Here is a 14,609-nt window from a genome sequence, read left to right as displayed (position 1 = left end):
TTGCAGGGACTTAGTTTTAGTGAGGTTCTGGTTGCTTTATTTTGTGGTGAGTTGCTGGCATTGTTGAAATGATATTCTTCTAAAGCCTGGCAGATGTCACTCTGTGATGGACTGGGCACATTAGGTGTTGAAATGTTGGGCTGGTTGGGACAGCCTGTGGGCCAGAGCGCAATGGAGGTGCCTGAATCAGATTGAACTGGCAGGGACATTGCAGTCTGGCACACTGGGCTATGGGCCAAGCAGTGAAATTGCATGCATAGTCAGTCAAGCTGTAGGCAGGTTGTGAGTTTGGTTTGAGTATTCCAACTTGGCCTCTGGGTTCCAGAGGGCACAGGCAGGTTGTGGTCACAAGGACCAGACAGATAGGGCAGGCAAGGAGCAGTTGGATATCAGAAAATTGGCAGGTGCTGGCAACAGGTAGAGCACTAAAATGGGTGGAAGCCAGGGACTCAGCAGGTGACAAACTGAATGGGTTCAGGGGAAAGGTGGGCGCTGTGGTCTCATAAGTGCCCAGGACCAATCAGGCTGTTAATCAGAGAGGTATGAGCACTGAAACTCACCACATCAAATATCTGATTCACTGTAGCTGGCCATATGAGATCCTTTGAACCACAGGACTCAAAGTGTTGGAGAGAGTTGGTTTCTCCCTGCCTCTGCAACTGGAATTTACCTAGGCAAAGATGCTCTTGGTTTCTTCTTTTACCTGGGTTTGTTAATTTCAGTTAACTCTTTACTAACCTCAGATAGGTTTATGCAGGCCTAGCCATAATCTTCCAGGTCTGGGTTTCCACTATCCATTGGAAGAGCTATAGTTTACTCTCAAGATGACTCCTGATTCAGTTCTCCTATGATGATTGGTAATCTTGGGGTAACTTTTTTTAAATCCATTTAATGCGTTGAACAGTCTCTGGTTCAGCAAGAGCACATTGACCCTCCAGTCACAAGATTTTTCACTCAGAGCCTTAGAGAGAAATGCTATTTTCACCACTTGATTTCTGGGTAAGTGAGCTAGGAGAAATTTTGCCTCACTCTAATACACCATCTTGCCTGCCTCAATAATATTTTTTTTGATTATTTCAAATGTGTACACAAAACTATGAGCTTTTCACATCTTAATTAACAAAACCAAAACTAATGTGGATAGCAGTAATAATATTCATTTTTATGACATTTTATGAAATATCCATTAAAAGGTAGAGAACAATATTTACCAAAGTATATTTGACCTGAGACTTAGATTTAAGGAAATATTAAGGTCAAAGGAGAGTTTGAATGTTAAAACAGTTATTAGAGCAGGGCAGTTATTAAATAAAAAATATTCAAGTTTTAAAAACAAAAATCAATTCATGATAGAGATTTTTTTTTTAAAGAAATGATTGAGTCAGGCACAATGGCACATACCACTAATCCCAGCTGTTTGGGAGAAGGAGGCAAGAGAATTTCAATTTCAATGCCACCCTATGCAATATAGCAAGACCCTAAGCAAATTAGTGAGACCCTGACCCAAAATAAAAACAAGAAATTAAAGGGCTGATGACATGAATATGTGGGTACAATCCATGGTCAAAATAAATAAATAAATGAATAAATAAATAAATAAGTCTATATTGGTTAAAGGGACTCTGAGAAGGATGACAAATATTTTCTCAGTGTTTTGTTTAAGGAGGTGGTAATACCCTATGAAGAAACAATATATTCTTAAAAGTGAAGTATTAATAGGGTTGAAATTTCTATAGACAAGTTTGATGGATGGATTTGGTTGTATTTGCCAAACAACCTGCAATAACCCAATCTTCCATTTAAAAAAAAATTAAAAACCCACTGATGCATAATAATTTGGGAAAGATCTGAGTGTTAAAAGTATCATAGTTTCACATATTTATCCAAAATTTCCAAATCCATATACTTTACTTTTAGTAATGCCAGGTAACAATGGCAGGTTAAGAACAATTTTAAGAGATGAGTTCCTTTGCTTTCCTCTGATAAGGTATTCCTAATTACTGCTCTTGAGTGACAGGACTTCAATACAAAAGTAACAATCCAGTATTGTTGGGTTTTCTTACATAGAGATTTAATATTTTTGTAATTTTTTGAATAGAATTCTATCAAAATTGTTAGCTGAGTGTATGAGTGGATTAAGAAATCCTTTCTCAATATGAGGATTATCTGCTTATAGCCAACCCCAGCTATGAACTCAGATTTTCAAATACTATATTGCTGCAGTAAAATACCTCACCTCATATGAGGTGTCCACTAAGATGGCTGAGTTTTATAAACATGTCACCTGTCTGGAATTCCAGATTATCTAATGGACCTGAATTTTTATGTCAGATTTAAAGAAGGCTATCTTAAGCTTTATAGAAGTCAGAAACTAGAGACAGGTACATGGGTTCCTGTAAATGTCAGTGTTATGATGTAGATATTAGTTGTCCCCCAAATGCTCATGCATAAGACAATGCAAGAAGGTTTAGAGATTAAATGATTAGGCTATGAGAGTCTTGCCTATTCAGTGCATTAAGCCTCAGTTATGGATGAAATGGTAACTCCAGGTATGAAGTGTACAGCATGAGGAGAAAGTCCCTAGGGGTAGGCCTTGGAGGAATATCTTATATCCTTGTTGAGTAGAGCACTCTGTGAATCCTGGCACCATCTTCACAGATGTTTCTATATGCCATACTTTCCTGCCATGATGTTCTGCCTCATCCCAGTCACTGAGGAATGGAGCCAACCATCTCTGAACTGAGACTTCTGAAACTGTTAACCCCATAATAATCTCTTCCTTCTCTAAAATGGCTCTTGTACATAATTTTGGTCACAGTCATAAAAAAATCTGACTAAAACAGTCAGATACTGGTCCCTAATTTTGGACTAATATGTAAACTCCTGTATTAGGTATAAAAAAGATAGAGATAAAACATTTGATTTGTACGCCAGTATTCCAAACTACCTGTGAGAAGTTAAAAGAGACTCATGATACTCCCTGCCCTACAGCTGCCTGACACAAAAGGTCATAAGACTATATAATAGAGATGAGACACAAGGTACAGTCCTTGAAGTTTTCAGCTTCATCATACAGTGAAAGAAGCTTTCTCCTTCCTTTAGGGTGTGATTGCCACTTGTGATCTACCACAAGAGGTTGAGAAACCCACTCTCAACCATTTCTTTGGGGAAAATACATCTCAACAGAGTACAGCACAGATGAGAAATTTCAAAAGATTTCACAAAGGAGGAAACATTAAAATTACAAAAAAACATGAATATATGTATAAAGCTATAGTATTTAAGGACATTAAATTCAAGCTAAAAGACTATTGTATACTCACCAGGATGGAAAAAAAAAAAAAAAGACAATCACACAATGCAGAAAAACTAATGGTCACAGAGGAGTTAAGTGATTGGAATTGTCAGGCCTGCTGTGGTAAGGTAAAAATTAAAGTAACTTTGGAAAATGGCAGGGTGCTATCTACTGAGGCACATACTATGAAACATTAATTATTCCCCTAACAGAAAATAAGAGGAAACAATGATTATATGAGAATGCTCTAACTGGAACCCACCACTGCTGCCTCTACCACTGAGATAGTTTCCTCTAGCTACCACCACACTGTGCAGGTTAGGACCCTTCAACCTGGATGATGGGACCCAGTTTTCACATAAGTACATACAGAGCCCCAGCACCATCTCAGAGAAAAACATAGGGCAGTTGCATAATTAGAAACAAGGACCAAAAGGATAAAGCAAATTGGAAAGAGAAAAATAAATAAGCGGTAGAGGAGGCTAAGAAGGGAACTGAGGAGGAAAAAGTATCTGCTGAGTATGAAGAGGGGAATAAACAATATGGAGAACATGAGGAAGAACAGGAGAAAGAAGATAAAGTGAATTCCAATTGCCAGAAATCAGAAAATGTGGTGACAGTGGGAGAACCCTTCCAATGGGTTTGGGACGAAATGCCCCTTGGAAAGTGAGAGTGGGAAAAAGCTAGGGTGCAAACAATTTACCTGCTTGTAACTTGGAGAACTGCACAAGAGACGCCATTCTTTATACTCCAGTCTTCTCATTTCCACCTTTCTAGATGCTGACACTCCCCACTAATCTCCCATTGTTACACCATCTGACCTGCTCCATTTGAGCTTTCCTCTGGTCACGAGTTGTACTTCTCCCCTTACTTGTTCTTTTGCTCCCCCATACCACTTATACTCTGGTATCCTCTCTTAGCAGCCCCAAGCCTTGCATCCTGCTTCAGCCCACCTCTTCCTTCTTCATCTTTATATTTACCTCACAACTTCTCCTATCAGAGAGCAGGAGGCTGGGTTGAGGTCAGGGTCAGAAACAAACCCACAGCTTCACTTTCTCCTCCAATTTTGCATTAAGAAGTTCAGAGGGAGTAATGCTTCTCTTTTATTTTTTGCTTCCTTTGTTTTTAAAAAGGGATAAATAGTATTTATATAGAAAAGGAAAAGAGTACTTACCATCAGACATTATGAAGGGGTACTAAGAGGAAGAGGGCACAAATGTATTCTCAGAGCATCATTAATGTTCTATTTCTTGGTGTAAGCAATGGTACATGGTATGTTTCCTTTATGGTAATTCAAGGAACTCTATAATTTCAATGCTTTTCTGTTCTTGCTGTGCTTCATAAAATCAATTTTATTGCATGAATGGCTGTGAGGAAGAGCAAAAGAAAGGATTTAAAAGGACATTTGGGAACATTTTATTTTTAATTTACTTTCATCTTTCTAATTACTTGTACATGCCAGTAGAATGCATTTATACATTTTGTAGATCACACATAAATGGAATGTAACCTCTGGGAACATATTTTAAAAATAGACATGACAATTTGGTTGATTGTGGTGCTGGTTTCATGGATATGTACGTATGTCACAAGATAAAAGATACACTTAAGATATGTGCAGGCTAATATGTGCTAATTAAACCTCCATAAGACCATAAAAAAGTGGGATGTATCTGAAGCTGATATTAAAAATAAAATATAGAGAAATAAATTTGTAATCCATAAAATGATTAGGAATTTCTTAGCAAATCATTCATCTCAATAGTTTGAAAGAAATAAATTTTATAAAAATAAGAGTGGAGAAAAGAAAATCCTAAGCAAAAGAGCTAAATTAGAAGATATTGAAAATAAACATAACAGAATCACCAAAGTCAATGAAGATTTTTTTTAAAAAGCAAATGAGCCAGATGTAGTGGAACAAGCATGTATTCCAAACAACTCAGGAGGATTAGGCAGGAGGATCAAGAGTTCAAAGATAGCCACAGTAACTTAGTGAATCACTTAGTAACTCAGATAGACCCTGGTAAATTCAACAATTCAATAAGTAAAAATTATATCAATTATATACTATGCAATTGCATATATATGCTTGTATATAATGATGTCTCACTTGAAGTGAATATGTTCTGGGAAATTTATTCTAAGATGATTTTGCTATTTTCCAAATACCTGAGTGTAATAACAACAATCAAGTTGGGACAGAATACTACATGGTGAGGCTCTTTGTTATAGTCATTCCACTGATGTACATGAAGTCTAGCACTGACCACAACACCATAAGGCCACAATAGACTAATATTATAAAGTTAAAGCAATCAGTGTAGACCTCATGATAAAATTAACACATGGGGGAACTCAAGACAAACATCTTAATAAGTCCTTTGCTATTTAGACAGTTTTAAATCATAGAGATTGTAGTGTAGAAAAGAGGAAAAATGGCATTCTTTCCAAAGAAAGAGGCTAGGATATGGGGATATTTGTATGATGGTAAAAATGCAATTGTATCCTTTACTTATACCACATAACCCATTTTCATATATTAAATATAAATATAAGAATTATGAAAAGTGAAATATAAAAGAAAATATAAAGCATTCAAAAGTTGACATAAGAAAGTGAGACAGGATGCATATGGTGGTGCACAACTGAAATATCCAGTACTCTAGTGGTTAAGGCATGAGGATCACAAGTCTATGCCCAACCCAAGAAACTTAGCAAAGTGTGTCTGAAAATAAAATTTGAAAAAGAACTGAGGATATAGCTCAGTAATAGTACACCAGTTTCAATCTCCAATATCACAAAATGGAAAAGAACAACAAACAAGTTATTTCTTTTCAAAATTACACAAAATAATATTTTTAAACTTATAAATTATATAATTTTAAAATAAAAATTCCATTCATTGAATGATTTCATGAAATGGTGCAAGGTCAAATGACCTAATTGCCTCCTATGTAATCCAAACACTTATAAGAAGAAAAATACAGACTGCAAAAAGAAAAGTAGACAAGAGACTTGAACAGTCACTTTAAATAGGCCATATATAAGTGTTCCCTAATCATGAAAAACTAAACATCTTCAGAAATTAGGTAATGTAAAATAAAATCACATCATATGCACAAAGTTAAATAGTATTGATGAACATGTAGAAAAAGACATTCTCATAAAGGGAAGATAGAGTTTAAACTGCTATTATCCATGGGCACAATTTTTTTTCTAATTAAAAATACATGATACACCACCACCTGAAACAGAGACTGGAATTACAACACCTGGACATATGAAGACATAACCCTATTCCTCCTGAGTTGAAACCCAGGGGCATGGTTAAAGGGGATGTATATTTAGGAAGAAATAAATAATAAATTATTAAAAATAATGGTTCTAGAATCTTGACACATTTTTTGTTATATTCAGCTTGACAAATACTAAAAAGCACCATGTATATTTTATAAAGTTGTCATATGAATGTTGTATTTCATATGTAAGAATATGTAAAAATGTGAAGAATTTGAGAAAATAAAAATACACAGAAATATATCAAATAACAAATTGCTCAACTTATACATAGATTGTAAAACTATCATAAGAAATACCATTGTCTCCAAGTCAACTATAATACCTCAATGAAGTAAAAGAAGAAAACAATGCAAAAACATCCAAAATTCTCCAAAAAGTTTTTACATATATATAATTAGTCAAGAATTCTCTGAAATATAAAAACAAAGTACCAGGTATCACTACCTGATACTAATATATGTTTTAAAATTATAATATTGTGGTAATATAAAGACCAAGAAATTACACTAGAGAAAATTAATAAATCCATATGTATCTAAATATTGTTTTTATTGTTAAATGCAATAAAAAGGTCTATATAAATACAATCATATCAAGAAAAGTATTTAATGTAAATGAATGATACAGTCCAGCATAAAGGTAGATATTAGAACTAAAGGCTCAGACCACTGGTTGGGATTGTGTGCAGAATGTGTGCAATGACAGAATTATATTCCAGCACCACCCACCAGAAAGCAGATATTAAGAGGAATGATTATAAAAATATAGCAAAATACAAACCTCCTGACTCTTGATCCACTCACAGATACACCAAATCAATATTTATTCCTGTTTTGAATCTGTCTTAAAGTTATAAATTAATTAGAGGTATGTAAAACAAAATAATCTACCATCAGATGAGTAGGAAAGGTTGGGTTATACTAGGACATTAGCATTCCTTGAGCAAAGATCCTTATAACTGGGATGGGATACTTAAATTCACTGTCACCCTGAGTAGAGGAAGATAGTTTGGATCATAAATATAGCACATTTAATTTTAAATTTTCTGTAGTTTGAATTTTAATTTAACTGGTGCACACAGAGAAAGAGACTAGATATACATGAGTATAAAGAACAGAGTAAAGGAGTGGTTTTCTAGAAAAATGTAGTTTTATTTCATGAGACAAGGGAAGAAGAGGAGTTAAAACTGAAGGGTCCCAATTTTCCCTAAAATACATTTGTCAGCATAATCTGCAAAAGGATGTTGCTAACAGTTGAGTTTCTTTCTATCCAACACCAAAGAGTTCCACTTGGCAACCCAAGTGGAAGTGAAGTACTCCATGAGCCCTCTTCCGTGGCTCACCTCATTAATAACTCAAGGACTAAGCAATTCTTTCTGTAAGGAATTTGTCTGAAATTTATATTTTTCCATTCAATGGACTACATTCTAAACCTCCAGACTTTGGGAGCAATGACAAATGCACATGTGCTTATCTCAGTATATCACAAAGAACAGGCTCCATACTGGTGTGCAGGCATTTCCATGAACTAAAATCCCCACCAGGAGTGAAGAAAAAGGTATAAAAGTATAGATCCTTGTTTATTTCTAAAATAGAATCACATCACCTTCATTCAATGAGTATAAGATGACCTCAATTCTAACAAACTTGCATTATGAATTTAATGCACCATTCAACTATAAGAGTTTCTGTGACCTGAGTGCAGTTGTTAGAATGTCTACTATCAAAAAGTGGAAGAATAACAAGTATGCAAATTATATGAATATGGAAGAAATAAACACTTTAAACTGGTAGAAATGAAGTTAGTAAAACCAATTTTTAAAAAGCTTTGAAAGTTGAAAGTTCTTTATAAATTAACAGAATAATAGTAATTCTGAGTGCATTTCCAAAGTTTTTGAAATCAGTAAGTTAAATAAATGATTGCATTCTCATTTTCACTGTAGCAGTATTCACAGTAGCAAAGGTCAGGAAACAACTGAAGTGCATTTTGGAAGAGGGGTACCCTAGCAGATTTCTTCCAGCTTTAGGGCACTCAGCTATTTCTTAAAAACTATACTACCTAAATTAAGTCTACTCTCTAACAAGATAAGACCCAAGTACTGATATTCACTACACTCTTAAGAGACATTAGATGTGACAGCTGTGGGATCCTCATATCAGATATTTCTGAAACACAGTACCAGGAAAATATCAGAGAGGGAAGGAGACATTTCTCACATAATTTTGATCAGGGGAACTCTCAACACAAAGACATTTTGACAAGGTGTCTGGACTTGGAGAGACAAAAGGAGAATACAAGTACATATTTTTACAAAGGCCAAGTGATTTTTCTCCACTTTTCTATCACATGAAATTCTCATAAATAATAATAACAACAAAAGTCTTTGCTTTTGTCTTATTCTTTGGTACTGGTTAATTAACACAGGAGCATGTTAAATATGAGATACATACACAGTCTATGTTTCAAATATTTGAGACAGTTCTTTCTAAGTTGCCTATGCTCCACCTAAATTTCTGATGTTGATTTTAATTACAATCTTCATGGCTTAGCCACCTGAGTCTCTGGGATTTTGCACATTTTTATTGCACCCAGCCAGAAAACAAATCCTATAGAAAGTTCTATCCAGTTCTTGGTTAAAAAATTTTTTTAAATGTGCTCATTTGAAATGTAATAGGGGAATATAATTGATAATATTGAGGATTGGTAAAGTTGTCACTGAAAATACAAGCAGGGAGCTGGAATTTTAGGATTTTATTAACATATACATAAAGATTTAAGATGTGAGACAGGGTTCTGGATTTCACATTTTGCTCCCCATACATTTAGAATATTCAGGAGGGTTCAACCAGGTTGGCACACACTTCCAGCATTTGTAGTCTATGATGAGTATGAATATCTGTCGTGGAATTTGTTGGTTGACCATGAAAAATGGCGAGTTCTATAGCATCTCTTCTCCAAAGTTGTTTTCCAGCATGAAAAACCTCCAGCTTTTCCTGCCCCCCAAACGTCCTTACTGTCTCATTTTGAATATTCAGATTGGAAGATTTGCCCCATTCCACATTCAGCATGGTCTTTGTTCAAACCTGGTGTTATGCCATGTGAAACTGTGCTCATCACGCCATCACCAAATGGTTATTTCATTCACTGGCTTGTAGTCTGCTCCCTCCCGGGGCCGGTTATAGGACTCCAGGCAATAGCCCACAGGCCCTTGCAACAGAGGGGCATTTGTCTGGTCAAGAAGACAATCCATTGTGTGAATACAGATTGGCCAGAATTTTCTGCATCTTGAGGAGATTTGATGTGCCCCTGGAGAAATCCCAGCAGGTAAGTATCTGGGTACAGCCTAGTCTTATTGCAGCAGCCAAGAAGGAGGGGCCTGGCAGTTGGAGTGAGCACACAAAAACTCTCCTTGCTTGTTAGGTTCGTCCTGTCCTCCGTCCAACATGCTGAGTGAATGATTCCCTCCTCTCTTCGTCAGCCACTGCAGGAGCCAAACACCTTCACATGGAACATGTACATCCCACGTAACAGATGTCTCCTTTCAAAAATTTGCAGTATAGGAAGGAAACCCGACAGATGGAATATAATGTGTCCCAATTCAATGATCACTTAAACCATGTTTCTGCTCTTCATGCTCTAATGAGTTAAACACTCACACCCATCCCTCTGTGTGTCTGCTGGGCCTCTAGGCTACTTTTCTGCCTCTGAAGAAGACCCAGGTTTTCCCAGTCCTGGAGGAGTGTGGTCAGAGCGCAAATCCACTGGTGCCAGTGCTAAGCTTGTTGAGCTATGTCCTCTGAGGAACCCCTGGGCCCCAGCTTGTTCCACTGGATCTTGTGGGGGAATTTAGCCTCCAGTAGGAGCCAGGTGAGCAGGCTCTCAGCATGAATGGTGCAGACCACAGAGCATGGCACCACCTAGTGGGCCAGGTGGAAGGGCCAGCTGTCAGGCTTCAGTGGGAACCCATGACTTGCCAGGACATGGAGGGATTGATCGCCTACGGGGATGCATACCACTTACAGCCTGGTTTCTCAATGACCAGGCAACAAGAATAGTGTTATTTCTTTAAAAATGCAGGACCTTGGCAGCCACTCCCTTCATCTACCCTCTTACCCTCACAGCTGAGCCAGTGCTTTCCCTGAATGTTGACTTGAAGCCCGTAGGAGCACAATGGTCTCTGGTTGTCATGGGAACTGTGACACCACTGTGTTTGCAGGCAGCTCCTCAGTGACCTCAGGTGGAATCTGCAGTGCAGGGTATGTCACGTGTGCCACTCATCAAAGTTCACATTGCCCAAGGCTTCACAAAAAATCTGGGGAGTGGAACCAAGTGTCTACTCCTAATGGAGCATAGAAGCCCCATGCCCTTCACAACCTAGCTGCCCAATGCTTGCACCCTCCCCTTAGAATAGAGAAGATCTACCATGAATGGTTCTCATGTCACAGAAGAACTGGTAAGCAATTGATGTGTTTTTCTGAGTGGAATTGAATGCACCTGAATGAATGAAGAAACAAGGATATGAGTTTCTGGCACTTACCTCTCTGTAATGAATCTTGAGATGAATAACTGATCATAACGAGCAGGAGATTGAAATTGGATGAGGAATGTTTTCTTTCTGACACCACGTTTCACTTCTGGGACCCCAGACCACATGAGGCATCACCACTCTCCTTTCACTTTTTATATCCCCAACAGCATCTGCCTAAATTACTGAAGCACACTCTCACCGATGGAAACAGGCATAACACTGGAGGAATGACTTCATCTGCCTCTCCCTTTCCTGAGAGCATGAGCAAGATCCATCTCCTGAACTGGCTTGACCATTATGCACACCTCTCTGCTGTTTGGAATTTTTCAAAAAAAAAAACAAAAGACAAATGTTAAATTAAGAAAATATTAGGATCGAGGAAAGTGTCAGGAGATTGTGAATATAATGGCTAGGTATGAGTGTGTGAATGATCCCCAAAATCTACATTCATAGTCACCAGTTGAGCACATTCTCAATCCCAAATAGTCCTGCCTCTGTCCCTGCTCCTGGCATCCTTGGATCCCTAATAAAAATTTTCTGCTCAGGCATGAGCTACATCCATTTTCCTCCTTAATTGAAAAAGGAAAAAATCTTTCCCTCAGGACACACTGCTAGTCTAGAATATTGGCATGCAAAAAAGATCCTTACAGGATTATTGTGAACAAGAGATTTAAGAACTTCTCAGGCATTCTTTGGTTTGGTCATGATTGCTTGCATGCATACATTTGCTCAAAGTAGGACTGTAGGTGATCAAATATTGTAACTCAGGGACCTGTCCTGTGATGGCGATATAGTCCAATACCTAGAGTGCCTGCCTCTCAAATTGGATACACAGGTTTGAGTCCCCAGCACTGGTAGATTGCAGAAAATCCAAACCAAAAAAAGAAACCAATTCAGAATCCTCTCACCTCTTTCTTTTCTCTCCTCCACTCCTCACAAATCGAATCAACACTGGAAAACAGCACCCGTTTCACATGCAACCCATTTCCAGTGACACATTTCAGTTTGAAAATCTGCTCCAAGAGAGCCATCACGCCCAATCACCTGCATTTCTTCAGAGTATTACTTCCATGACCTCACTCTACTCTCCTTAGGACAGAGATCACGGGTCTCTCATGAGGATGCTTATGTGAATCATTCTTCACAATCTTCTTCCACTGGGCATTGTTCACAAGGTTTCCATGGCAGGAAATTCAAAATGAAACCGTTGTTCTACCTGGAACTCTCCAGGTATCTTGGGAACACCCCCATTCTCTCTGCCAATGGAGGAGACTTCCACACCTGAGCACTTTCCACGTGAATCTCAATGTCAACTGGAAAACCATGAAGTGACCACAAAACGCTGGCCCTGTTGTTTTTAAATTTTCTCTGACAGTCGGCTTTCTGGTGGATTGCATGTGACTTCTTGATGAATAAAGTTAGGATTTGGGGCTGAATCGATGTTAGCCTCTATGGAGAGCATTCAGGAGGGTCATGGGGGGCTTCACAACCCACTCAACCATTATCTTAGGAGCTGCAGTTTCAAGATGAATGGGGTCCTTCTTTAGACCCTTGTTAAATGGATTGACCCTTGAAGAGATGCAGTGTAGAATTGAGTGAAACATAACAACAACAAGGGTTGTGAGTTGCTCTCATATTCACAAGGGATCTTGGAATGCATTTTGCTTTGGAGGGTAAGGAATGACACAAGAACAACTCTTTGCAAGAACTCACAATGGAAGAAGAAAATCAGAGACATTAGGCATATGGCACGTTGGCAGAGGATAGAATCAAGTCCAGAAAGAAAACAGTTTTGACAATTTCCAAATGCTTGAGGAACGCTTTTGCTTCTCAGTAATTGAATTATAATGTTGGCTATTAAGGAACCATTTCAGTTTTAATATTCAGGTTTTGCCCTTGTAGGGTCATCAAACTTTAATATTCATAGACCTTTTGGGGATTAAATTTCTGAAATTGTGGTGCACTCTTCATTCTGAGAGCAGGGATTAGAGTTCCATATCCCAGGATCAACTGGTTTAAATTGCAGATCGTGGGGTGGGTGCTGTGATTTTAGGAAAGCCTTTGCTCATGGTTATTGTGCAGAACAAATAAGAATCAGCATACATATATGCGGCTGTCCCTTGAGAGCTACAGATAAGAGACAGGAATTTGCAAGGGCTTTGATGTACTTTCAAGGGAAATTAGGGCTGGTGTTCATGGTTGCATACAGAATGAAAGGGCCATAAATACTTCCAGCATTTGTAGTCTATGATGAGTCTGAATATATGTCGTGGAGTTTATAGGTTGAACATAAACAATGGCGAGTTTCATAGAGTCTCTTGTCCAAAGAAGTTTTCTAGCATGAACAACCTCGAGCTTTTCTTCTCTCCAAACGTCCTTACTATCTCCTTTTGAATATTCAGCTTGGAAGCTTTGCCCCATTCCACGTTCAGCATGGTCTTTGTTCAAACCTGGTGTTATTACCTCTGAAACTGTTCTCATCACGCTGTCACCAGACTGTTATTTCATTTGTTCCTTTGTAGTCTGCACCTTCCAGGGGCTGGATAGAAGACTCCTGACAATATCACACAGGCCCTTGGGACAGAGGGGCATTTGTCTGGTAAAGAAAAAGAACCATTGCGTGAATAAAGATTGGCAAAACTTTTCTGCATCTTGAGGAGATTTGATTTGATATGCCCCTGGAGAAATCCCAGCAGGTAAGTATCTGGGTACAGCCTAGTCTTATTGCAGCAGCCAAGAAGGAGGGGCCTGGCAGTTGGAGTGAGCACACAACAACTCTCCTTGCTTGTTAGGTTCATCCTGTCCTTGGTCCAACATGCTGAGTGAAGGATTCCCTCCTCTCTTCATGAGCCACCACAGGAGTCACACACCTTCACATGGAACAGGGACATCCCATGTAACAGCTCTCTCCTTTGCAGACTTTGTTGTTAGGAGGGGAAACCCGCCAGTTGGAATGTGTCCCAATTCAATGATCACATAAACCATGGCGCTGCTCTTCATGATCTACTTAGCTGAGCACTCACCACCCATCACTCCTTGTGGCTGATAGGCCTCTAGGCTAGTTTCCTGCCTCTGAAGAAGACCTGGGTTTTCCCAGTCCTGGAGGAGTTTGATCAGAGGGCAAATTCACTGGTTTCAGTGTGAAACTTGTTGTGCTATGTCCTCTCAGGCACCCCTGGGTCCTAGCTTGTTCCACTGGAACTTGTGGGGGCTTATAGCCTGCAGCAGGAGGCAGGTGAGCGGGCTCTCAGTATGAATGTTGGGTTCCAGGGAGCACGGCGCCACCTAGCGGGTCTGGGAGGAAGTGCGAACTGTCAGGCTTCAGTGGCAACCCTTGACTTTCCTGGACATGGAGGGATTTATCGCCCACAGGTTTGCATACAGCTTACAGCCTGGTTTCTCGATGACCAGGCAACAAGGATAGTATTACTTCTTTTAAAACACAGGATCTTGGCAGCTGCTCCCTTCTTTCATCTTACACTCTCA

At 38.7% G+C, this 14,609-nt stretch overlaps 1 protein-coding gene across 1 annotated transcript in view; it reads right to left on the bottom strand.

Annotated features, from left to right (window-relative positions):
- Positions 1-13,604, bottom strand: part of LOC124973324 (zinc finger protein 260-like) — a 154,201-nt gene extending 140,597 nt beyond the window's left edge. Inside the window, 1 exon segment of the mRNA XM_047537307.1 lies at positions 13,331-13,604. Coding sequence (XP_047393263.1) covers positions 13,331-13,604 — 274 coding nt within the window.
- Between the last annotated feature and the right edge of the window lie 1,005 nt (positions 13,605-14,609).

This window comes from Sciurus carolinensis (genome assembly GCF_902686445.1).
Source record: "Sciurus carolinensis chromosome 14 unlocalized genomic scaffold, mSciCar1.2 scaffold_124_arrow_ctg1, whole genome shotgun sequence".
NCBI classification, from domain to species: domain Eukaryota; kingdom Metazoa; phylum Chordata; class Mammalia; order Rodentia; family Sciuridae; genus Sciurus; species Sciurus carolinensis.
Note: the sequence above shows the minus strand (reverse complement) of the source record. Positions and strands in the feature narration are given on the sequence as shown.